This window comes from Apaloderma vittatum, unplaced genomic scaffold (genome assembly GCF_000703405.1).
Source record: "Apaloderma vittatum isolate BGI_N311 unplaced genomic scaffold, ASM70340v1 scaffold11396, whole genome shotgun sequence".
Taxonomy (NCBI): Eukaryota; Metazoa; Chordata; class Aves; order Trogoniformes; family Trogonidae; genus Apaloderma; species Apaloderma vittatum.
In genome coordinates this window covers 65,407-90,394 of record NW_009722387.1, presented here as the reverse complement: position 1 = coordinate 90,394, position 24,988 = coordinate 65,407, and the positions used below count along the sequence as shown (strand labels likewise).

Below are 24,988 nucleotides of genomic sequence, written 5' to 3'. Positions count from 1 at the left end.
GCACACGCTGCTCCAAGAGCCACCCACATCTTTCTTGTATACAGGGTGTATTTGCATTTGCAGCCTGTCGCATTGCAAACGTAGAAATGGGGAAAAATCCAGCTTCATCTTTAGTGTTAATTTCCTTCTCCATCTCTAGAATTACTTGGAGATTATCTTGATCACTTACTCAGCTAGGATCTGTTCTGTTACCTTTTCTAGAAACATGTGCCATATAGATAAGACTGTAAGGCATTACTTTTAAAATCTCTATCCCAAATGTTTGGGCCAAGAGAAATTAAAAAAATTGTTTTGGTTTTAAGACTGAAGTCAGTTTGTCCCTTGGGTCCTCTTTTTTTTTTTCCCGATGTCTCAAGGTAGAGTGGCACTCGAGCATGAGCCTAATTTTAAGCATGTACTGAAATCTTTGGGAATTTGAGGGGATGGCGCAAGGGCCTAATGCTTTTTATGAACAATGTTGCTCTTCAGAGTTTGAAGGCTTTGTAGGAAACCTGATCCTTTAAACTAGCTCCTGTTTATGTACATTTCAATTTTATAATATTGTAAGCTTTTCCCTTCTTTCTTCAATATCCTCAATGCTACATCATATAATGAAAACAATACTGATCGTGCCATTTGCAATTACTGAAGTAGGCAGTGAAATTATTTTTTTTCTGAAGGAACTAGGGAAATCACATAAATCACAGATTTACAAATGATTTCTCAGGAGAAGTCTGCAGTAGTTGGCTGTGTAGAATGACAAAAGTTTTGTTTACCCATAAAAGGGTGGTCATCTCAGCAGGTCAGTGATGTTTTTCAAAGACGTATTGTTGATTTTAAACTAGCTGGTAATTTATTCCTTGAACTCCGCTTACAAAAATAAAGCAGGGTAAATACTGAGTATAATAAAGGCTGTGCTGCCATTCAGTTATGCACAATGCCCTCACCTTCCCTTGCCCATCAGCCTCTCCCCATTGTTGGCTTCTGCATTTCTCGTAGGGCATGAGCTGACCTCTGCAATTATTTATGGCATTGTTCAGATAAGCCCTTTTTTCACAGGCAACACACATACACACACTCACAAGGGCTGTTATAATTTGAATTTATATTGCCAGTTCAGCTATCACTTCCTCTGTTCCCACCCTGCCTTTTGGAAAGATACCCAGTCACACCATGTGCTTGAAAAAAGGTTGCTGATTGAGGAAGGATGCAGGAAGGATATGGTTTTGCAGTGATTGCATAAGTGCTGTGTAGGACCTGAAAGCCTTGGGTTTATATGAGGACGGGTTTAGATGTGAATTTAAAGATTTATTTCTTCTGTTTTTTAAATAAGTGATAACTCTTGAGCAGTTTGCCTGCTTTCGAGAGCCATGGCGCAACCCATGTCGATGTGATCCTCTATGTATTAACATGGACGGATATAAATTTGTAATCAGCACCCTGGATTCCCTGCCTCTCTTCCATCAGAAATCTCAACCTTGTTTCACGCTAATTGTCTCCAAAGCTTCTGTTTTAAATTGTTGGATGCAATCACGTCTAAGCGAGTGCACTTCCCGTCAAAGTCTTTTGGGAGTTTTGCCATTTGCCTCAGATGGAGAGTACTTAGGCTAAGACAGAGATCCTTCTAAAAGATGCTGTGTTCCCCCTCAGTGAAGTTCTAAGACCTGAAGACCCTAAAACTTCATGTCACCCATTACTGTAATGTATTTATTACTATAAAATGAAGGAGCTGGGACATGGAGGTTTGTATTTTAAAGCTTTGTTTTGGTCATACCACGTTCTGCCAACATCTAACACCTGTATTTGTTTTTTGAACTCTCCTTAATGGATTATATGCATCTGTTCAGTTCCAAGAATAATGCTTGATTTCCTGAATTTATAGGTTGCAATAAAATCCATTCGTAAGGACAAAATTAAGGATGAACAAGATATGGTTCACATCAGACGGGAGATTGAGATCATGTCATCCCTCAGCCACCCTCATATCATCACCATATACGAAGGTTAGTGAATGTGATTCTCCTCCCTGACTGCTCTATTACGTTCTTGCAGACCTGATGTCCGTCTTTCTTGAGATCATGCGCCAAACAAACCTCTACTCCTACTGTAACTCGTCCCTTACCAAAGAGACTGTTTTTAAGCACTACCTTCCCTCAGAGCCACCAGTGTTTCACAGGTGTGTGAGTTAAGTGCTGTGTCCATGGCAGGTGGGAAAGTGTTGCATGGATCACCTCATCTCCTTGCTCCTGTTGGACAGTTTGGTTTAATTTCACCCTCGCTTATGCACCAGCCTGATGTCTGTTTATGTCCCCAGCCCCTTTACCAGTCTTTGTGTGCTTTATTTCCCCTGGACTGCACAAGACCAGTTTTGTCTGCTCTGCACCTTTGGTCCCCCCTTACCTGCCAGGTCGTCGTGCTGGTTCAGTCATTGCTGCTTTTCCCCCTAAATCCCAGCATCCACTTCCTGTCCACCTCTGCACGCTTTCCTGCCTGTCTAGTTGCTGGCTTATCATTCGTCTTTCCTTATCCTATCTTTCCCCTCTAACTCCTTTCCTTCTGGGACACAGCTGGGAAGCCTACTATTTCCTGCCTCAGGGACCTGTTCCAGCAAGGAGCAGGAAGCCAGGGGCATTCTTCCCCGATTTGCTTGTTTGTTTTTTTATATATTTAGAGAGTGTCACTCTGTAGTAAAATCTCTTCCTTCCTTCCTTCCGTCCTTCCTTCTTCAAGTAACATCCCAGCTAGAGCTGGCTGGGTTCATGCTGGGTTCGTGCTAAAAGACACTGGACAAGAGGTCTGTGGCTGCAAGGAGGGCTGCTCTGTGGCAGACCCGGGGTGTGGATTCCAGAGGTTTGGAGGGGCCTGAGTGAGGCAGCCTCATCCCCAGGGATCACCTCTTCCTCTAATTGCAGAACAGGCAGCCTGAATTTAGCCCTTTGTATTTCCACACCCGTGAGGTAAACGCGCAAGGTGATGATATGTATATGGCAGCTGCGCTCTGAGAGTTGATACGACTGATTAAAACAAGGACTGGCTTGGCGTACTGTTACACTATCGCATATTGAGTTATTCAAAAGCATGTTCTTGTACTTGAAAAGAGATGAATATCTGTCTTTTTATTGAATAAACTCATAACAGGATCTGGGAACAGAAAAGGGGAGGGATGCTGTGTCAGCATGTGGGTTGCAAATGGAACAAAAGTTATTTCAAATGTGCACAGGAACTCAGAAAGAAGAAAGATTAAGCATGGTGCAGTCTTTTGACCAATTGCCCTTCTTGTCCTTACTTTAAATAGTTTTTACTGAGTTAAAACATTTGTAAAAGTTAAAAAGATTACAGCATTTTTAAGAAGCAGACAATAAAGTCCCGTGGGAGCAGAGCTTTCTCCTCTGGCCCCGCAGAGGGAGGAGCAGTGCTTCTGTGGCAAAGCCAGTCAAGCTCCATGATGGTGGGTTCATCCTGGCGGCAGAAAGGTGAGCACCTGTGACAGGTGATGTTGTGGTTCTCCTGTGGTCCCTCAGCCAGCAGCAGCGCTTCACAGTGACAAACCTGGAGGGAGGTTTTTCTCTCATTGCTGGGAAGTTTTCCATTCCGTTAAGGGTTTGTTTCCTCTTCTTTTTTTCTAGAAAGCAGAGCGGCCTTTCATGGCTTCTTACGTTTAATTCCTGGCCTGAAGGGATGGGCAGTGGAAGTCAGTTTCCTGGTTGGCCTGTAGTCCATTGGAAGGAGTTACACAGAGCAGAGCTAGAGCAGTTATACAGCTCTGCCTTTCCAAGCAGTCACAGTCAATATTTGGCCTTTAGTAGCCAGTGCTGTAAGTCCGATATTGTAGCCCTGGGAAGACGTGTGGTTGTGCAGCTGCATCCAGAGGAGCAGTTGTGTACTGCCCAGAGATAAGGATGTGAGCTCAGGGATCCTTAAGCTTGTGCTTCGTTTTAAGCTGACGAGTACTTGTAGTGAAGTTAAGGGACTATGTCTAGGACTGAAGTATTTGTATCCTCTTGAAGTTGGATTTTAAACACATGGCTATTTCTCTTGAGCGATGCATAAAGAGTGATGATATTGCTATCCTCTGACACAAAATGTTGAAGTTATTCAATCCTTAGAGATGGGTTTAATCTCACCAAATTTAAGCCATCCAATGTTTAGGCAGTTGGTGTACATTAAAAGTCTAGTTTCTCTCTCTCGTCAAGAGAGATCAGCATCTACACAGGGTGGTTTTCTCCCTCTTGGGAGATACTTTTTCAGATAGGTGGGATAAAGGGTGTACTAGAGGCTCTTATTGGCTATAGATGGAGTCTAGCTGACTAATTTATATCAGATGCTTAACTTTTAAACTGAAGCCACTCCACAGATATTTTTCTCTTCTCTCAATTAATTTTTACTGTGGGTTTTCAGACTGCCACTGCATATCTGAAAGTGCCAGGTTGCACAGATATACCTAGGATGCACCATGCTGTATCTCCCTGTCGTATCTTTGAAAGCTCTTTGTAAATGTGTTTTCCTTAAGTCGGATCCTTGTTTAGATATCCTTTTGACCTGCCAGCTTAAAAGCAATTAACCTCTGAATTTGTCAAGTTGCTGTAAACACAAGCTTATCTTTTTTTTCTTTTTTTTTTTTTGATATTGAGCAAATTCAGATGTGTGGAAACAAAGCTTTCCAGAGATTTTTTTGGTAACCTCATCAAAAGGCATGTACCTTGCCCATTACTGTGAAGCCAGACGTGCAGTTGTGACTCCCAAGAAATTCCAAATTCCATCCTCTCAGCAGGGCTGTAATTGGCAATCTGTCGAGTGTGGCTGCAATGGAAGTACTCTTTCAAGTGCCTTTAAACTCCTTGAAAGGGGCTGGATAAATGAAGCTGGCTTTGCTAGTAATGTTCTGATTTCAGCACATAAATTTTAATTTATAAAATAATGCCTCTGTCCATTCATCTGTCTGTCTCCCCCTCCCCTCCTCTGCTCTATTTCTTTTTTGCATTGAAAACTCCAGGTTTTGATAATAAAGCCTTTGAGAGCTAACATATTTTTCCAGGGGTAGCCTGAGTGCAAAATCTGTCTCATCTGGCAATACTTTATGAAAGTTAAGCCAGGGTTTAGGACTGATTCTGCAAACATTTAAACATGTCTTGGACTGATCATGAGAGTCAAGTTATGCTTTGTACATTCAGGAGCGATCTCTTGGATCTTTGTAGTGTAAAGTGCAATGTTAGCGTGCGTGTTTCTGTGCTGGAAGAGTTGTCCTTGGTCAGCATAACCATACAGAAAAGTCTGCCCATTTGCAAAATGCATTTAATGAATATTAGGATCACAATTTAATGCCCGTGGAACACGACGGCATTAATGCAAGCAAATAGCTGAAGGAAAGCGTGTGCTCAAGTGCTTTGCTGGATTTGAACCAGGATGCTTAGAACGATGCTGGATCCTTTGCAGCAACAAGGCACAAAAAATGGATTTCTCATGCAAGAAGGACTTCTTAATTATTCTTTTTTTTTTTTTTTTAGGTTGCAATTTTGATACTCTTAAGAAAAAGCACAGAGATTCTCTGTCATGTAACTACCAGTCCCCAATGACTTGAGCTAGGTTGCAGGCTTTGGTTAATCAAGAAGCTGGTTCAGCACTGCTTTTACTTTCAAATCCCAAAGGCAACAGAAGAAGGTCTCACAGTGTGCAGTGGTGGTGGCCTAGTATTCCAGGATGCTCATCTCACTTGCTGGATACACAGGTTCAATCTCACACTTTGTGCAACAGAAAGCAAAGGCAGGCATGGCATTTCAGACACTCACAGGCCTGTCGCCAACAGGCTGTGTCAGTCAAGCCTCCGTGTTGTCAGCCGGAGCAGGATCACCTACAGTAGGTCACACAGGAACACGACCAGGCAGGTTTTGAATGTCTCCAGAGAAGGAGACCCTGCACCCTCCCTGGGCAGCCTGTGCCACTGCTCTGGCACCCTCACAGTGAAAAAGTTTTTCCTAATACTTTTGTGAAACCTCCTATGTTCCAGCTTGTACCCATTGCCCCTTGTCCTGTCATTGAACATCACTGAGAAGAGCCTGGCTCTGTCCTCCTGACACTCACCTTTTACATATTTATAAACATTAATGAGGTCACCCCTCAGCCTTCACTTCTCCAAGCTAAAGAGACCCAGCTCCTTCAGCCTTTCCTCCTAAGGGAGATGTTCCACTCCCTTCATCATCTCTGTGGCTCTGCGCTGCACTCTCTCAAGCAGTTCCCTGCCTCTCTTGAGCTGAGGGGCCCTGAACTGGACACAATATTCCAGTTGTGGCCTCACCAGGGCAGAGTAGAGGGGCAGGAGGACCTCTCACGACCTTCTAGCTACTCCCCTTCTAATACACCCCAGGATGCCATTGGCCTTCTTGGGCACGAGGCACGTTGCTGGCTCATGGTCATTCTGCTGGCCACCAGAACCCTCAGGTCCCTTTCCCCTGCGCTGCTCTTCAGCAGGTCAGTCCCCAACCTATACTGATACTTGGGGTTATTCTTTCCCAGGTGCAAAACTCTATAATTGCCTTTGTTGAATTTCCTAAGATTTTTCCCCGTCCAGCCCTCCAGCCTGTCCAGATCTCTCTGAATGGCAGCACAGCCTTCTGGTGTGTCAACAACTCCACACAGTTTTGTGTCATCAGCAAACTTGCTGACAGTGCTCTCTAATCCCTCGTCCAGGTCACTGATGAATATATTGAACAACACTGGCCCCAGTACCAACCCTTGAGGGACTCCACTAGATAAAGGCCTCCAGCTAGACTCTGCCCCATTGACCACAATTCTACCTCTCTCCTGGTTTTCAGATATAATCAAAACAAACTTTAGTGCCTAATGGCTTCATTCCTTTTGTGTGCAAAACACCTTAAAAAGTCAAAAGTCCCTCAGAAATATCACATGGATGACTGGGCTTTGAACAAGAATGCTCGAAGTTGGAGAGGAATTATTCTTTTTTCTTTTTTTTTTTAGTCAAGAGAAAGTACTTCAGCAGTGACACTGTTTAACCACATTTCTAATTGATTTCCTCTAATTATGTAGGCTTTTGACCTTCGAGTGCTTTATTCCCATTGTTTTCAGTTGATAACATCCAAGAACATAAAGTAATATTTCGAGAGTCCGGCAATAGTAGTGAAACAAGTATAAACAAACTTAACTCTTTAGTTACCGTGCCCCACCTTTATGAATTTCCTGTCATTCAGGGCAATCACCTAAACAACACTTTTTCGGACATGACATGAACTCAAATGTGTGAGAACACTGGCAGGTCCAATTCAGATGTCAAAATGATGGCAAGCAATGATGAATTTTTTTTCTGCCTTTCTATTTACACAGTCTTCTGCTGCAATGTAAATGTTTGCTTGTCTGAAGTTCCTGAGTGGTTTGTAATCACAATTTAAATAAAAGGGGAATTAGGTCTTGTATTCTTCGCTGAAACAAAAGACAATCAGTGTAACATGGTTTTGTGGCTAAATTAGCAGTTCTCATTTTTCCTTCCTTCTTAAAGAGTAGACCATCAAAATCTGCATATCTACAGTCTTATTCTCTGCAAAACAACCTTGGCAAGAATAATGGTTCTCCTTCTGATTTAATCTCTTGACTGAGGAGTAAATTCTGGTGTGCAGTGTGGTTTAAAATGATTATTGTAGGATCTTAACTACATTCCTTTAATTTAAGGAGAGATGCAATTTGGCTGAATAAGGCCATAATTCAGGAAAACAATTTAACACAAGCTTAGCTTTAAAAGACATACTTTATATCTAGCTAACTCTGATTATAATTAAGCATATGCATAAATTTATGCATATGCATACAAATGATTTTCTACATTGTACCTTTGGTATTTTCATGTCTGCTTTACACCCTATAAAAACAGTAATAAAATAATAATAATAAATATATAAGTATGCCAAGGGGCTGTAAAGCTTTCAAAGCAGTCAAGAGCATAGAAGATGCATCGAGCTGAATTTCTAAGGTAAAAACCACTTTTCAGTACTCACATGTCTTTTTGAAGAATAATTCAAGCCTTATTACACAAGTGAGGTAATTGGGTCATACATGACTTTTCTGAATGAAAAGGTTATTCTAGTCTGCATCTCCAAAATTAAAAACAAACTTGCTTGTTCTTTTGATTTGGCTGACCTTTAATAAAAGAGCATTTTGTAGCAGTGGAAAGGTACTTCTGTCTGCGGCTGTTAGGAGAGTAATAAAAATACCGCTGAATGGAAAGACACCAGATGGAAGGAATGTCAACATACTGGAACTAATTTAGGAGATTGCTCTGATAGAGAGCAAAGGCATGAGGAGAATTCAAATGGTTCCAGTGCGAAGAGATTGGCCGCCCCTCTTAAACTAACAAACTAAAATCCTTACCCCAGGGTTACATGTAAACCAAATGGAATCAGCCCACAAGGAGGTAGCCCATTAGGGGTGGGGGGGGAAGAAAGTCCAACCCCTCGGCACTCGCTCTGACTTTAGCATCCTGTAAGGCTGGAGGAAGGGCAAAAGCTTTATGCTTGGTTTTGCTTTTTGAATTCGGTAGGAAATAGGTCCAAAGTGAACTGTCCTAATAGAGAGATATACAATATACTATTAAATTTTTCTGACTGATGTTTGCAAGACCATGCCCATGTGGGGTTTCCACACTTTTAGGGTGAAGTCCATCTTAGCATTTAAGAGGGCTAGTGAGTGTGTTTTTCCAGTGTCACATTCGTCCCCTGCATTTTCAGTAGAGGTGACTTCAGTGTAGGTAAAGGGAAGAATTTAGCAGTAGGGTTGAAAAGAATAAAAGAGTGTTGATCAGCAAGAGGTCCCTACGCAACCAGTGCTATTTAGAAACTGGAAAGCTGTAGATAGAAGCTGAGTTCATAATTTCACAGCCTCTAAATATAAATAAGTGGAGAGATTATATCCAAGAATTATTGCTATACTAGAACAGCCTGCGAAAGAGACAGATTGTTGATGTTATAAAATGTCCTTTGTCTCAGATACGTCTTTGGTAGTGAGAAGTTCTTTCCCAGTTTCACATATTCCTCATTGAGCTCTGAAGTCAGAAGATTTGGTTTCAATTATCAGTCTAGAAGTATAGAACTTTCTGTCATTTTAAGAAACAAACAAACAAACAAACAATTGTTAATGTTAAGGGAGGAGTTTAAATAAAAGCTGTAAGAAATATTTCTTTGACCACTGCATCTTAAGCATCCTCTGCTGCTTGGGTAGAGTGCTGCTCTTAGCCTCTGCTAAGGCTCTTGGGGTGAACAGGTGCTTTTGGCAACAAGACCAAACCCCAAGTAAGCTTGTAGCCCACTGGAAAATGCTGGTTTTCCACACTGACGCAGCCCATGTCTTAGTACTCCTGCTCATGTCCTGGGGATACAGTCATGTTGTTCCTTGCACCCTGCAGTACATCCAGTTCCTGCTCCCGGGTTCCTGATGTGCTCTTATAGTGCTATAGTCCCTCCTTTCTCCCTCATGGCCAGGTGGAAGTGTGGCTGTCCCAGAAGTTGATCCTTCATCCTGCAGGCTCTTTCTGCAAAGGAATATTATTGTTTTTTGCAACCACTACCCTGCACCACTTGACCACTCTGTCCAAGGGAGTAGAGCAGCCCTGCCACCACACCGAGGTCTTGCTGCAACTCTTTCAGCATAACTCAGCTTGCAGAGTGGTAGAAATAAACACAGTGGCTTAGAAAGAAATGGCACAGAGCTTGTAGCAAGCGTTTCTCCGGTTGCTGTCTCCTCTAACAAGTGGAGCTCATGCCTCGTATCCAAGCAACCACCACCTCTTAATTTGGGATTGGCAGACCAGCTGCCACATCTGGGTGTCGATACTGACAGTTCTCCACTTATCTTATTTGGCCAGCTGTTTGCAGAACATCGATGCTTTGAAAGAATCAAGAGCAGCCCCACCTTTCTTACACATAACCTCCCTCCTCCCCTTGACCTTGGTCAGATTTGAGGAGCAGGTTTGTAGGACACAGGCGTTCCATCAGTAGCAACCCATGGGATGTGCCTGGGGCGGAGCGTCCTGCCAAAGCTGTGCCTTTCCGTCAGCACCGGCTGCAGCCAAGGCTCAGGCACACGTCTAGGCCGGGGTGAGTTTTGGAATGAATATGCAGTAGGATGGCAGGTAATAAATCATTTGCAACAAAAACAAAGAGTGAACCGAGCAGTCCCAGAAGCTATATGGAGGCAATCCGTCCGTCATCAGCCCGCAGGTTACAGCCCAGGTGTTAACAGGGCAGTATATTTATTACCTCATTATTATTTGCAGTAAGTCAATCCGGCTTTTAATTAATGCCCTCTTCTCTTCCCCCTAGCCGTTGGCCTCAATGCTTTCTTGACGCATATGTTTATAAAACTACTTATTGTGTTCAGAAAGGAAATTCAGAAGTGTCTATATGAAGCCTGCCTGGTGTCCTAACTACTACTGTGAAAATTCATGGCTGATGGTCTGTGAATTGCCAGAATACCACCATGTCATATGCCTGATAGTTTTGAGTGCTGAATTCCTCTCTAAGATTGTATGTGTGTATAGATATAAATCTTCCTGACTTTCTACTCCTTCCTTCCTCAGTGGCAGCTCTCATTTAAGGTGTTTCTGTCCACGGCTCAGTTCCCTCTCTGCAGGAACCTATCTGTGTCCCCTCAGGAGATTCAGCTGATGCATTGGAGGTGCTCTAAACTGAAATGATGCAGCTGTAAAGAAATACCTCGCACCTTCCTGGTAAAAAAGAAATAAAAAAGATTCTCTGTTCACCTCTACTCCTTGGTAAAGAGAAAAATTGCTGTTTAATTCTTAAATCGTTCAGCTGTGATGATGCTGAGGAGGCCTCTGTAATGCCATCTATGTCTGACAGTAGTGTCCTTCTCACAAAGCTCTCTCATGAAGAAAAGAATGTGCTAATTTGGTCTGAGTTTGCTGGTAAACTGAAACCTAAATACAAGTTATTGAGATGCTTCTATTTTCATGTGGTTTTATGACAAAAATTCAAAATTTGAAGCAGTGATTTATGCTTTCCTAAATTCAGTTTTAAGGTATTATCTCAGTTTTGTAGAGAGCCTAAGAGAAAGTTTGAAATGGAAAGTACCTTTCAAATGCATTTTCCTACAAACCAAGTTCTTTCCACTTCCTTTCTGTAGAAATGTGGGAAAATATGTCTGGATCAGGACTTGGATTAATATGGCAAATTTTAGTCCAGAAAAATTAGATTTTGAAATTTAGAACTTCAGAACATCAGGGATGATTTGAGAAAGCTCTTGTGACTGAGTGATGAAGGCAAAACTAATAAAAGCACAGGCTGGAAGAATGCGCTATCGTAGTAGGGCTGCTGTTGCTGCTGTTGTCATCATCAGCGCTGAACACCTGGTAGGGCATCAGTGGTTGGGAGAGCAGAGCAGGAAGAGTCAAGGGCCCCTTCAGCCACAGCTGTGCCCCTCTGGTGAGGCAAATGTCCCCCTGAGCTCAGGGTGGTCCTCAGGGTCCTCAAGGTGCTGCGTGGAATGTGCACTCCCATGAGAGTCCAGTGACATTCGTGGACTTCACCTATATATGCGTGGTACAATAACCCCTAACTCATTGAATCAGCTGTATTTTGGGGAGTGGGGGATTGTTTTGTTTTAGTTTGTTCTTTTATTATTTTAAATCAAATCTCTTAAATACGAGCATTTTAACTTGTCTAAGCTTACTGAAACTACTTTTTTGCCTTCCTAAACAGCCCTGTATCCAACAAGCCTTTCTGAGCTTAGAGGAACAATGTGCACATTTCTGCTTTACTGATAACACATCACAGCACTTCTCTATATGACACAGGGCATGTTCAGTTTTTCCCAGACAGTATCAGTCTGTCATTTTTGGAGAGGATACTCTAAGTATAATCCATCCAGAGACAGTTCTTCCAGTTTCCGAAGTTTATAGCTAATGAGGATGCACATAGGATGTAATCGCTGGCAGGAGCCTCTGCTTCGGGGTACCGTGAGGCCAGCAGACAAGTAAGCAGCCAATTTTATCTGGCTGTTTGCTCTCCCTTTTATCAGAGCTGTTTGGCTGAGGTTCAGGGGTGTTAGAGGCAACTGCGGAGGCTTTGGCTTGTAGAATTGAGTGACAAGGTGTGAGAGGACATGAGACAAAGCCTAAGAGCAGCAAATATCTGTGTGTTGAGAGAGGCAGTTTTGTGTTTTAATTGCAAAAGCTGAAATTGTTTTGTTCTGTTTTGTTTTTTAAAAAAAGGGAACACAACAAGGACTACTGGCTTAGCTTTGCTAAAGAGATATTGGAAGGCATCATTCCAGTAGGGCCGATTGTAATAACCCCTGTAACCTCATTAATTTGCAGATGCTTTGCTGCCAGCGTGACTTAACCTCAGCAGGCTGCTGCCACAGATAAAAAGAAAAGGAAAAGCATCACGTTTTAGTATGAGCAGTGGTTATTTATGGCAGGTGCAGGAAGTTTCCAGTGGGTAGCAGTGGATTTTCGGTGTCATAAGGGAAAAACTATTTAGCAGCCAGGACATTATGGCAGTTTGAGACTACTCACAGCCTGCTTTACTAGATTAAGTGTTTAGTTATCTGCAGCTCCCAGTGAAGTCCTTGACAGCATGTGGCACAGAGTACCCTCAGCACCAAAGAACAGTCAAGTTGTGACGTGTGTTAGAGGAATGTTCTTGCACTGCTTACATGGGAGTTGCTCATTACAGCTGGTTCTGTGCAAGCGGAAGAGGACATGTCTACAGCATGCAATGGGACATGCGGTGAAAGCAGGAGATAAGTAAGCTTGAGGATGAGGAGGGTGCATGAGATAGGGAGAAGAGTCATGCTTCTAAGAACTGTACAGCTGCGGAGACGTTGCAGCCACTGCTGGCTCAAGTGTCTGTGCCCACCGTGCTGTTGCCCAGCTGGGCTGGAAGAGGACACATGCATCAATTCACTTACTAGATTTTGATGGTGAGTGAAAGCCAAGACAGAGTTCATTATGCCTTCTTTTAACCCCTTCTAAATGATGTGAGAGCTCCTGTTTTGTCCTCAAGAGCACTACTGGTAAGAGGCAGTCCCTGCTGGGGCGAGGGTTAGTATTCAGATACTGCTGGCACGAGTGTCCACCTCAACTCTTTAGGATCAAGTGGACTTTGCCACCTTGTGACCTCGTATTACAGAGGAAAAGAGCTTCTTTCATGGAGCCATATGAAACTGAAGATAACCTCAACTTCCTTCTCCTGGTCTGACATGTTGTAATCTTCCTCTGGAAAAATTTAGCTTTGGAGCTTACTTTTTGCAGTGGGGATGGTAATAACGTCTCTCCAGGCTGCAGGATGTGTTTAGTAGTCGTCTGGAGTCTTCTTCACTCTTTAAAGTGTCAGTTTTCAAATGTATTGAATCAACTGTGGTGTTTCTTCTTTTCTGTTGTCCTGTGCAGTGTTTGAAAATAAAGATAAGATTGTGATCATCATGGAGTATGCAAGTAAAGGAGAATTGTATGATTACATCAGTGAGAGGCGGCGATTAAGCGAAAGAGAGACAAGACACTTCTTTCGACAAATAGTCTCTGCTGTACATTACTGCCACAAGGTGAGCAAAGGATCTGATATTAAAAAATGTTGTTTGAAGGCTGACGAGTGACTTATATATTTCAAAGCGTGTCTAAGGCAACAGCATTCATTATTCATTGTGTGATTGTATCTGTACAACAGGAGATCTTCATTAAAAGTGCTACAGTAGTTCACTGCCTGTTTTTAAAGACTAAGGATATCTTCCTGTGTTATGGCAGATGCCAGCCACTCCCTTATGTTAGCCCTACATTGTATTTTTGCCTTGGAAATTATTCTCCTGACATTAAAAAAAATAAACAAACTAACAACGTTAACTAGAAAAGGCATCTGATAGAACTTTTACAACTTTAATATTAATACATTCAAACAAATGATAGTTTGCCATTTGAATATGCAAGTGAACAACGTTAGTATAGGAAAAAAAATATATTAAAGAAAGGAAAAAAGCCAAGGGAGAGGTATGAGTGTTCATGTACAAGCTTTAACATGCACTCATTCTGGATAGGCAAAAGTAACTTTTCCAGATGTAGCAGGAGCACTAGAAAGATATCCTTTGCTAATGACTTATCCATCATGGCACCCACTAGAATGACAATTTGAGCAAGTAAACCCAAGGTAGCTGGCTGGCTGTCATCATGGACCTTTTATCTCCACTTGTGAACCAACCGCATAGAGCCAAAACTTCCGCGGGGCTAAAGGCAACGAGCAGCTAATACAATTTTTTATTTAAATTTTAAAATGTTTTAATCTCCACTTGAATTCTGATAAACAAGGGAGATTTTCAAAGTCCTCACTGTGCAGCGCTGAAAAGCTGCAGCGCCCTTCCCTGTGCAGTTAATTATTCCCAAATTTCTTTAAAGCAGGCTCTGACCTAAACCCAGCTTGTTTGCTTCCATCCCTAACATTTACAGGCCTTTAGGATTATAACTCCCCCAATCCACGTGGCTGAACGCTGGAGGAATGAGGGCTTTTGTAAGGACTAACGTCATTGACAGATATTGTTTTCTACTGCCTGGGAAGAATATATTGCTTTCACACAGTGGGGGCAGGATCCAGGCTGGAATTAAGTTCCGAAAAGACACCCCCAAGCCCTCCACTCCCCCCTCCACCTCCCCTGCTGTTTTAAAAGCTTTCTGGGAGTACAGATTCCAGTCATTCTTCCCTTAACCACACACCAAGTGACTAATACATCGCCTGTCACTAGTCACTGGGCCGTGAGTGTTATGACAGTGAAATCAGCTCTGAAATGTAGATTCAAAGACCACCCTGCCAGCTCACCTTTAATTTTCCCAATATTTTCTCATGTTCTCCACCGTTTTTTTTCTTCCTTATTTCAGAATGGTGTTGTCCACAGGGACCTAAAATTGGAAAACATCCTTCTTGATGACAATTTTAATATTAAGGTAGGATTTTTTTCCTCAGCTTCTCAGAATGGATTTGCATGTTTTGTAAAATTGTCAGCCAAGGTATTAGAAGAGCCAGTGTTATGGCAACATCTACTAAGCAATAGCATCTGGCAAGAGGCTTGAGGGTTTGGAGGTTGGGGAAAGAGCACTACTGGTGACTTCATTTAGCCGTATGTGCTAAATGAAGGTTTGCATAATTTGGGGGAGAGGACCCTGTCCTGCCACCCAAGGGCAATGATACCCAAACCAATATCTGTTTACTGGTAGGAAACAGCAGAATGTTTCATGCAGTCGGGTTTATTGTACAAATTATATTATTGCTGGCTGCTGCTGGGGATAGGAAAAAGCTCTCCTGGTCTACAGGGTTCAAGTGTCTTCTACAGAACACTCTGAATGTCCTTTTGATCATGGCTGGAAAATAAGCAAATAGAGTTTCAAAATAAATCTACTAAAGCACATGTGCTTCATTAGGAAATGGCCTTGGAACTCCAGACACAAACGTATACTTTGGATAGTGATGTCAGTGATGTCATTTCCATGTCATTTCTCCCCAGGGAAAGCATGGGAATGACCTTTTTCCCTTCTTCTTCTTTTTTTCCTAATAGATGTAGCACAAAGATAAATAGTGCAGAGATGAGTGTGTTTCACAGGTGACTGAACCTGTTTCATTTTCAACTTTTTTCCTCCTCATGTAGCTGGATGTGAGGGTGTGCTCATGTATGGACAGACAGAGGGAGGGATGCTAGGAGTTTCTGCTGATGCTTTGGCACCCTTGCTTAATTACCAAAGTAATTGAGGAGCTCCCTGTGTAGCCAAATATCTAAATAGCCTGTCTCCACTGAAAGCCACGGGGCTGCACACACTACCTCCTGTGCTTCACACTGGAGAGATTGTCTTCATTTTAAGCTGATGTGCAATGGAAATGGAAAGTAACATATGGTAGCTGCCATCTGTGTAACGCTGATGACAGAAGCTAACTTGGATCAACTAGTGGATTAAAGGCACATAAATATGTCGTGTCTAAAAATAGTCTTTTACAGAAGGCCCATCCAATGCAGGACTGGGACATTTTGCTGTTAACATCCAGTGTTAAAGCGAACCTCCCCACTCCTGTTCCTACAGGGACACGGGCTGCAGCAGCCCGAGCTGTTCTCAGCAGTGCTAGAAACAAAAAGTAGCCTTTCTAGGACATTGTATACGAAACAGGCTTCCGCAGGCAGGATGACCTTTCTTTCCGCATTACACGCCAAACTATCTTCCCAGCTAATCAGAGAATTCTTGAGAGAAAAGAGGAATTTGGGGAATTTGCTAGCTGCGGTGGCCTGGATCTCCGCACTGAGGTCCCCATATGCAAAACCAATCACTTCCCAAAGCCTCCCGGGAGCTGCGCTTTGTCAGAAGGCTCCGCTCCCTCCCCTCTCTTCTTTATGGGAGTCTAATCACCCTCTGTCCCACGGGGAGAGTGGGAAGATGGGACAGGGACGGGTGGCTTTGTGTTCCAGTCCAGACCATGGAGGTGACCCGGGAGCTTCAGAACCACAGATGCATTTCAGCTGCCATACCCAGTGGCACTGCCGTGAAAGAAATTCGGGTAGCTGCAACTCCCTACATCCCTTCCAATTATTTGGACGTCTTTTTCCTGAAGGCTTCCTGTTCCCAAACTGCCTTGTGTTTAAGCTGCCGTGTAGGTATTTTGGATATTTCCGCCCTTTCCTCAGTTACTTCTCCACAAAACGTGGGTAGGTGGCTGCAAGCCCCCTTGCTGTCACTTGGTAACTATTTCTGCAAAGGGTCTCATGCAGCTAAAGAAAATAGACCAAACCTGGGGAGCAGTTAGTATTTCGTACATCTTACTGTCAACAGTGTTTGAATTTTTCCTTTTTCCTCCAGTGATCAGCTTTGAATAGTTGACGTTAAGCACGCTGCCACTGCTTCCCCGATGCTGAAGCTTTGAACATGTTACTCTGGTTTCTGTATTACTTGCACAGAATTTTACTTCCCACTTTTTCTTTGTTTCACTAAACAGTAACTGTTGCCAAGGAAACTCATATGGAGCTGTAAATTATTTATTAGGAGTAGATTTATCAGTCCTCATTCTGAGAGAATTAACTACAGTTTATTCAGGCAGAAAGAAGAAATATGCAGTTTGGGGTTTGGTATTAACTGATGGCTTCAAATATTCAGTGGAAGACGTTTTCTAGAAATGGAGTGATAGTCTTATCTGTATTTTCCCAGTATTTAGATTTCATTCAGTGGATTACAAAGCACTTACAAAATCAGCAGTTTTGTTTCAAAAATGAGAAAAGGAAAGCAATTTCTTTGTTCTTGGGTGCAATTAAATACATGTTTCTGAAGAAGGCAGTGATCTATATATTGTTATATTAATTTGAAGAAAAACAAGATTTTGTAAAAATAGATCCATGTTTAGCAACTTAAGCAATACTTTTAGAGCAGGAAATAGAGAGGACAAGTAATCCTCTAGAAATTATTATCCAACCTAAAAGGGCCCCAAGCCATTTTACATGATACTGCACTAACTTGGAAACCGTTCTTAAATTTTAGCTAATTAAATGAAGGTCATGAAGCAGTTTATGGAGACATAATCAACTTTTTAAAAAGAATTATGATAGCAAGTAATAGTATCTGGAAACAGTCATGTGTCAGAGTACAGCAACTAAGAAACATCAGTTTCTGGAAGCTGGCAAAAAATTACACATTTTGAAGAGTTCTGCAGGTCCACAGGCCACCAGGGTGATGTGGGGGACCTGATCTGTGGTATATAATTATGTTTTTCAGGGACTTGGTGTATGCGGTAATATTTCCTGCAAACTATTATTTAAAACCTCTAAATACAGCAATCATAAGTGAATAAAATGAGTTTTAAACACTTGTGGAACTGAACATACATGCAGATCTCTGGGGTACAAGTTCATCCAGCCAGTTCATCAAACAGTACCTTGCCTTGCTCCTCAGCTGCTCTCCCAACTGTCTCACAGAAACCCAACATGTGAATTTTTTTCCTGGGACTTAGCCTGTCTGGGAAGGTCAAATAGTGGGGCACATCCTAGAATTAAACCTTACCAAAACACTGCAGCCTCCCAGGGCAGAAGAGCATTATTTGCTTTCTCACCTTGTCCATGGTTCTTTTAAAGAAATAATGTGGTGATGAAGCATTATCTGCAGCATGTACAAGCCTCTCCTTCCTCCCATTCATGTGCTGGCTGCCAAAGGCCCAGTTCATCCTAAAATTTAGTCCATTCTCCTTTCAGCTGACTGTACGTGGTGACTCCCACCTTCCAGCTCTAGGTAACTCAGAACTGCCCCTCTGCTTGCCCAGGGGACCCCAGGGTTGGGCGCAGCTGCTGCTCCTGTCATGCAGTGGCGTAGCAGCCTCTCAGTGGCATTTTCATCTTGTTGAGAGGAAATAATTGTTCATAATCCTAGCAGAGCAGGAGGCAGGCAGGCTCAGAGAGGCAGCAGGGCTAAGGCAGCCCCAAAGCACCCAAAGAGTTGGCCCGAGCTGGTGAGTTAGAAAGGTCTTTGTGGGACGAGATTCATGACAGCTTTAGGCATCTGCTTTTGGTAGTCTTCAGAAAGTTTTCTGGTGGTGCCTTCTTCGCTTCACTAGTTTTTCAAGGACTGAGGGTGCTAATTTTTGGTTCATTGTAGGTATGAATTCACTAGAAGAAATAGCAACAGGGCAAGGATGTAGCTGCCCCCATTCGCCCACAGCTCCTACAGTTCAGCCTGATGAGGACCACACATCCCCAAACATCACAGCTCTCCCCAGTGCTTAAATCCCCAAAACTGCATGCAGAGAGGTGGAGAGAAACTGTTGCCCAGTGTGGCCTCTAGGGAATTGGTGCCTCTTGCTGGCCTATCCAAATACCGTGTCCCTTCCCCGTGCCACAGCCTTCCCCCAGGGACACCTCTGTCCTGCAGCCTCGCACAACGGAGGGGGCCTCCTTGGTCACAGTAGGGCTGTGGCAGCTCCCAGGCTGGGAATTGCCTCTAAAAGAGATGTCTAGCAGAGGGTGACATAAACTGTATGATCAACTCCAAAGTGATAGAAGGAGAGAAAAATGCAAGTATAATAGTAACATAATCCTACTAACTGCATTTTCTCTTGGGCTGGTAAGGGGACACCAACCAGACTAACCACTGAAAACCCATGAGGGTTTCATATATACAGAGTAAGTATATGTAATTGGGATTTACCTTGCTGGAAGTCTCACCAACTGCACAGACATTTCATTTGCTTTGAGAGACCTAATTATTTATCTTTCTACAGTACAAAGAGACCGATTCTTAAGTGGGATAAAACTGACATTTCCACGAGTGTGAACTTCATGGAATTTATTGTCCACACTTAAACAATAAATTACATCTGGTTTATCATAGCTAACAGTAAATATGAAACATACATCTCCTGAAGCAAGGGGAATAAAAGTCCGCTTCCCCACTCCTCCCAATTTAGGAAGTTTTTTTGACTTGATGCTTTAGTTCCATTTAAGTGCCAAGAACATGAAGTAATGTTGGCTTCTATTTATCTTGTTTTGGGGGGCATGACAGTTTTAATGGGAAAAGCTGATAAACATCAGTCTGCGAGTATGGGAGTGGACTGTAACATAAATACTCTTTTCCTGAATGGTCAAAATGAAAACATGAATGCCGAAGTCTGAGAGTTCCTTAGTGTGAACAATGGTATGTGTATCCCTATATATATATTCATGCACATCCACATGCATTTTAGACATTCCATGGTGTTAAGGGAATGTATTTTCTTAAGGAATCACACTGTGCAGTGTTTGTCCTGTCTTAGCTGCATCCTGAACTAAAATAAAACTCAATGACCAGTATGAATTTTTAACACTGAAATGATCCCATTCTTCCCCTGATTGACAGGGCACACTTCATAAGGCTTAAAACCAACTTCCTGCAAGCCAGGCAGGGTGACTTGATAAGAAAGTGGAATTTAGGGCAATTAAGTGCAATCTGAGCCATGAGAATATGTTTGCAGACTGCAATTGTACACCAGCTGTTTTCAATGACATTCCAGCCATACAACGAAGATTTTACAAACCACATTTACTTAAGGGTTGAATTTTCTGCTGTGGGTTGATAATACGCTGTTTGAGGGACTGAGTGAATTCCAACTATGAATGGACATAGTGAGAAGAATTAGCATTAATGAACAGGAATCAGCTGCTCTTTGACCAGGATATTATGAGTCCAAATTGTCAGTGGAACACCTGCACAAGCAGAACATCAGAATAGAGGAGAGCAAAGCGTGAAATCTCATATTTGCTCTGGGACTCCAGACATTTTTTGAAAATTTAATTTTTTTAGAATTTTCTATCTCTAACATGAAACTATCTCTTATTTACGAAGTGTTTGTATATATTTCAAATTTTGGGTTAAGAAGGAAATTTGAAAACTTCTGTCCATACTTCACCAACTTTGTTCATTTTGGTCTCAACTGTGACATTTTTAGGAGTAGCTGCAGGAGTTTAGACAGTCAAGACAAAGACTTCATGTCTCCAAAGGGTTCACTAGACATTGCAGTTAAACACGTATTAGAGGTTCTGATGATACATGTTTTAGAAAGCCAGGAGTGAATGATGCTGCTAGTAAATCCTTTTCCATTCACTTTGTGTTTTCTTGAGTTTTCTCTTGTGAAAATTCCTGAGGCTTAATTTGTTTCTGGTAGAAAAGACCTGAATAAGGTGAAGAAAACCCAGAGAATGCTCCCATCTCTTAGCTATAATGCCTTTTATATGCCTGTGCTTTACATCTTCTATGTATGCCTTATGTTGATATTGGTCAGTAATAGAAGTATCTCTGGGAAACAGAAGCGTTTGGGTTTTAAACAGGATAAAAAATGAGATGTGTTGTCTTGTGCTAGAGAAACAAAGGAAATGCAAAGGTTGTGGGAGTATTTAGTGTTGCTATCCTTGGCCTTTGTTTTGTAAGGGCAAGAACAGAGAATTGAAGTAAACAAAATATTTGGACCTGGTCCTGAAATTCCTACATGGGCAATATTCCCAACAGTCTCAAGGGAAGTTTTGTTTGTGTTGGGAAAGCCAGATTTGGGCCCATTGTTTCCAGTTAGGAACCAGACTTGCGTTTATTATCTCATGATAGACATCTTGTGTGCTTAGCAGCTCAGATTCCTCAGCCGGAGTCCCTGAATCCGGAAGAGTGAGTGAGTGCCTCGCTTTCCTCCTCCTTCACACGTAGCAACATTCCAGATGATTTCAAAAATCACTTTATTCAGTAATGCTTAGTTTCCTGTGATACTCTTGCCTCACTCCTCCTCTTGGATTTAAAAGTCTTGGCTTTCAGCTTGCACGTGTGCGATAAGAATGGTGATACTTTCTGCTTGCTTTCCTTTGGTATTAATGATTAGACAAGATGAAGAGCAGTATGTGGACAGCAGGCCCAGTGCCTCCAAGTATGAGATTGTCTTTGCAAGCGTAAGCAATTCATCCAAGATAAAATGAATGATCAGTGGTTTTGCAGTCAGTCAGTGGCCTGTCTGTGAATGGAACCAAAGCATCCTTGTTCCTAATCTGGAAGGTGTAACCTGGGGATCCTTCTCCAGAGGATCTGTAGAGTAATAGGTTGGCTGGGGAACTTCAGAGATTATTTACCTCGAGATCAAATATAGCTAAGCCTTTCCTGATAAAGGACTTTCTGTTGCATTAAGATATTGTTAATACTACAGGTGCCTTGTGCAATTTTATTTGCAGATTGCTGACTTTGGACTCTCCAACCTTTATCACAAAGACAAGTTTCTGCAGACCTTTTGTGGAAGCCCACTGTATGCTTCCCCTGAAATAGTTAATGGACGACCTTACAGAGGCCCAGAGGTAAGAAGGGTCAGCTTTCCTGTGGTGGCATGGGGATGTCTTTGATGATAATCTTCTTGAGGGTTAGTCTGAGTGTTACTGCACATGTGGGTTCACTTGGTTTTCTCCTATATTGAATGTTCTCAAAAGCTGCCTTCGTTTGCTTTCATTTGCTTTGCCTGTGGTTAGTCAGATTTTAGATACCTGTTTGCCCATCAGTAGGCACAGCTGGACATGATGCTTCTCTTGTGGTGCTAATGGCAAGGAGAAGGGTGGGGGATCAGCTTTCCTGGGCTTCACACGAATTGTCTCTGTATTGCAGGTTGACAGCTGGGCCCTTGGTGTATTGCTTTACACTCTGGTTTATGGAACGATGCCATTTGATGGCTTTGATCACAAAAATCTCATCAGGCAGATCAGCAGTGGAGAATATCGTGAGCCAACACAGACCTCAGGTATAAAAAAGGAGTGAGGGCAATTTACTGAGCTGACAGGAGCTCAGGGTGGAGGGTTTGCCTAGCCCCTTACAACAGGTTTTGGTGTCATATTAGAATGATGAAAAAAAAAAAAATCTCTCATTCCCCTACTGATTTCATCTGCTCTCAATTCCCTTCTGGGTACAGCATTTACTGAAAGCCCTTTTGAAATTAAAGATTTGTAGCAGATAGATTTTATTGCCTTGGGGAAGCTGTAACGGGCTCCTTTAACTAGATCTATGACAGTGGAAAGTCTGTTAGCTATTGCAAGGGGAATTGTTCAGACAAGCTGTAAACTGATACAACATACTGGTACAGATCAGTGCTCTAACTACAGTGTGGTATATCACAAACAGAGAGATGAATGGTCAGAGCAATGCAGTCTCTTGTTCGAGAAGGAGGGTTAAAATCTGAATTAATAGTATCATGTTCGCATTTACTTCTGCTTAGAGGATAATACATTAAGCAGTCACTTGACAGAAATATGTCGACTAAGTCTAGGACATTGATTATAATGACTTCTTCCAACCTTAAACTTCTATGTATATTTTATATTGAAACGAATATTTATCTTCTATCATTTGTTTGCCATCCCTTTCAGTTTTCTGCCTTCTTGCTCTCTTTACAAAAATATACCTTTAAAATATACTGAAGACTGCTTATTGAAAAAGTGAATATAAGATCAATAGAGTGTGCAACTTTTAAAATATCCCAATTCCTCTCTGTTTTTCCTCTAAATTTTATAATTACTAGTGTTGATAGGTTGGTGACTTCCTTCAGTAATACAGAACTATTCACTGACTAATAAGGTGCAAATATTAATTTCTTTGATAACCCAGGGTATATTGCCCGAGGTGAATTACATTCTTCTGATAAGAAGCAGTACTCAGTGCATTTTCCAACATTGCCAGATGGCCAAAGCCTTGCCCCCTTTCACTTCTCCTGTTGTAAAAACCATTATTTTTGCTCATTTGATTGTCTTCATAATTCCATTTTAAACTGACAAAACTAAGAATGCCCATATTCTGATTATTTTATATTCCATTTTTTGTCCATAGATGCTCGTGGTCTTATCAGATGGATGCTGATGGTGAACCCTGAACGCCGAGCAACCATTGAAGACATTGCCAACCATTGGTGGGTCAACTGGGGCTACAAGAGTAGCGTTTGTGACTGTGATGCTATGAGGGACTCTGAGTCCCCGTTACTGGCAAGGTTCATTGATTGGCATCACCGTTCTACTGGCCTCCAACCAGAGACTGATACCAAAATGAAGTGCCTTTCTAAGCCCAAAGGTCCTGAAGTCACACTTGAGAGACAAAGGTCTCTGAAAAAATCAAAGAAGGAAAATGACATTGCACAGTCCATCCAGGAAGGAGGAGCTGAAAATGCATCTAAACCCACTTCCAAGAGACCCAAAGGCATCCTGAAGAAACGGAGCAACAGTGAACATCGATCTCACAGTGCAGGTTTCATTGAAGGAGTGGTCAGCCCAGTGTTACCCTCTGCTTTTAAGCTGGAGCAAGAGTTGTGTAGGACTGGCGTAGCCATTAAAAGTGTTGTGGAGGGAGAGATGGCAGGCAAATACAGTGCTAAGCAGTCTTCACTAATGCCAAAAAAAGGAATCTTAAAGAAGACGCAGCAGAGGGAGTCCGGCTATTACTCTTCTCCAGAACGAAGTGAATCTTCTGAACTCTTGGACAATAATGATGAGACAGTAAACAGTGACACTTCTCCGGGGGTCACGGAGCCATCCAGAAATGGGTCTTACAGCCATTCCTGCCGGCGTAAGGGCATCTTAAAACACAATAGCAAGTATTCTACCAGCAGCACTGAATCTGCTTTGATTAGTCCTGACACACCAGCGCTGGAGGCCATGGAAGAAGCGATCCTGCCTGGGGGTGCATTACCTCGAAGTTACAGTCGCCCTTCCAGCGTGATTAGTGATGACAGTATTTTGTCCAGTGACTCCTTTGATTTGCTGGATTTGCAAGAGAACAGGCCAAACAGACAGAGGATACGGAGTTGTGTCTCTGCTGAAAATTTCCTTCAGATCCAAGACTTCGAAGGACTTCAGAACCGCCCACGGCCACAGTATCTAAAACGTTATCGCAACCGTCTGGGGGACAGCAGTTTTTCCCTTCTCACAGACATGGATGATGTGACTCAGGTCTACAAGAAAGCCCTAGAGATCTGCAACAAGCTCAACTAGCAGAGGGAAGATGGAAAGGGAGAGATGGGAGTTAGTCTGTGTACCTTTATGATGGAGTGAGCCAGGTCACTGATTTGCTGATAGGTTTTGCTTCAAAGGAACTTACTGTACCTACTAGTATTCTCAAACCAGGACAGCTGAACTCCTAGTAAAGTAGCCCCAAAGCCATCTCACGCTTCTCTAATCCTGTGTCCTCAAAATATTATCTACCTGACCAGAGAGGAACCTTTGGTCTTTGTATATCTGATGAAAGCACATCAGGATCTAGCAGATGAAAGCATCAAGGTTTGATGGCTTGTAGTCAAAGCTAGACAGTTAAAACTGGAAGCAAGGGACACACGTTTTGAGAGGTTCATCAAGAGATGAGCTGAATTTTTCAAATCAAATTTGTATGTCTTTTAGAAAGAGAACCTTTATTTCCCCTGAAGTTACACATCTGGATACAGTCATTGCACATTTGGCTTTCATTATGCAGGAGGCCAGGCTAGGTGGTCACCGTGATCCCTTCCACCAGGGTGAC

The 24,988-nt window shown here is 42.4% G+C and overlaps 1 protein-coding gene across 1 annotated transcript; it reads left to right on the top strand.

Annotated features, from left to right (window-relative positions):
- The first annotated feature begins 1,867 nt into the window (after positions 1–1,867).
- Positions 1,868–24,468, top strand: NUAK1 (NUAK family, SNF1-like kinase, 1). The gene is made up of 6 exons (XM_009871762.1): positions 1,868–1,982; positions 13,391–13,542; positions 14,861–14,926; positions 21,682–21,801; positions 22,103–22,235; positions 23,315–24,468. The coding sequence occupies exons 1-6, from the start codon at positions 1,910–1,912 to the stop codon at positions 24,466–24,468; spliced, it is 1,698 nt and encodes a 565-aa protein (XP_009870064.1). The 5' UTR covers positions 1,868–1,909.
- Positions 24,469–24,988: the final 520 nt, after the last annotated feature.

What these genes read in the sequence shown, in the direction of transcription:
- NUAK1 (XM_009871762.1), top strand. Translation starts at nt 1,910, where the DNA reads ATGGTTCACATCAGACGGGAGATTGAGATCATGTCATCCCTCAGCCAC. An exon ending in ATGACAATTTTAATATTAAG is followed by an intron (nt 14,927 to 21,681) that starts GTAGGATTTTTT and finishes TTTTATTTGCAG; the next exon opens with ATTGCTGACTTTGGACTCTC. An exon ending in GACCTTACAGAGGCCCAGAG is followed by an intron (nt 21,802 to 22,102) that starts GTAAGAAGGGTC and finishes TCTGTATTGCAG; the next exon opens with GTTGACAGCTGGGCCCTTGG.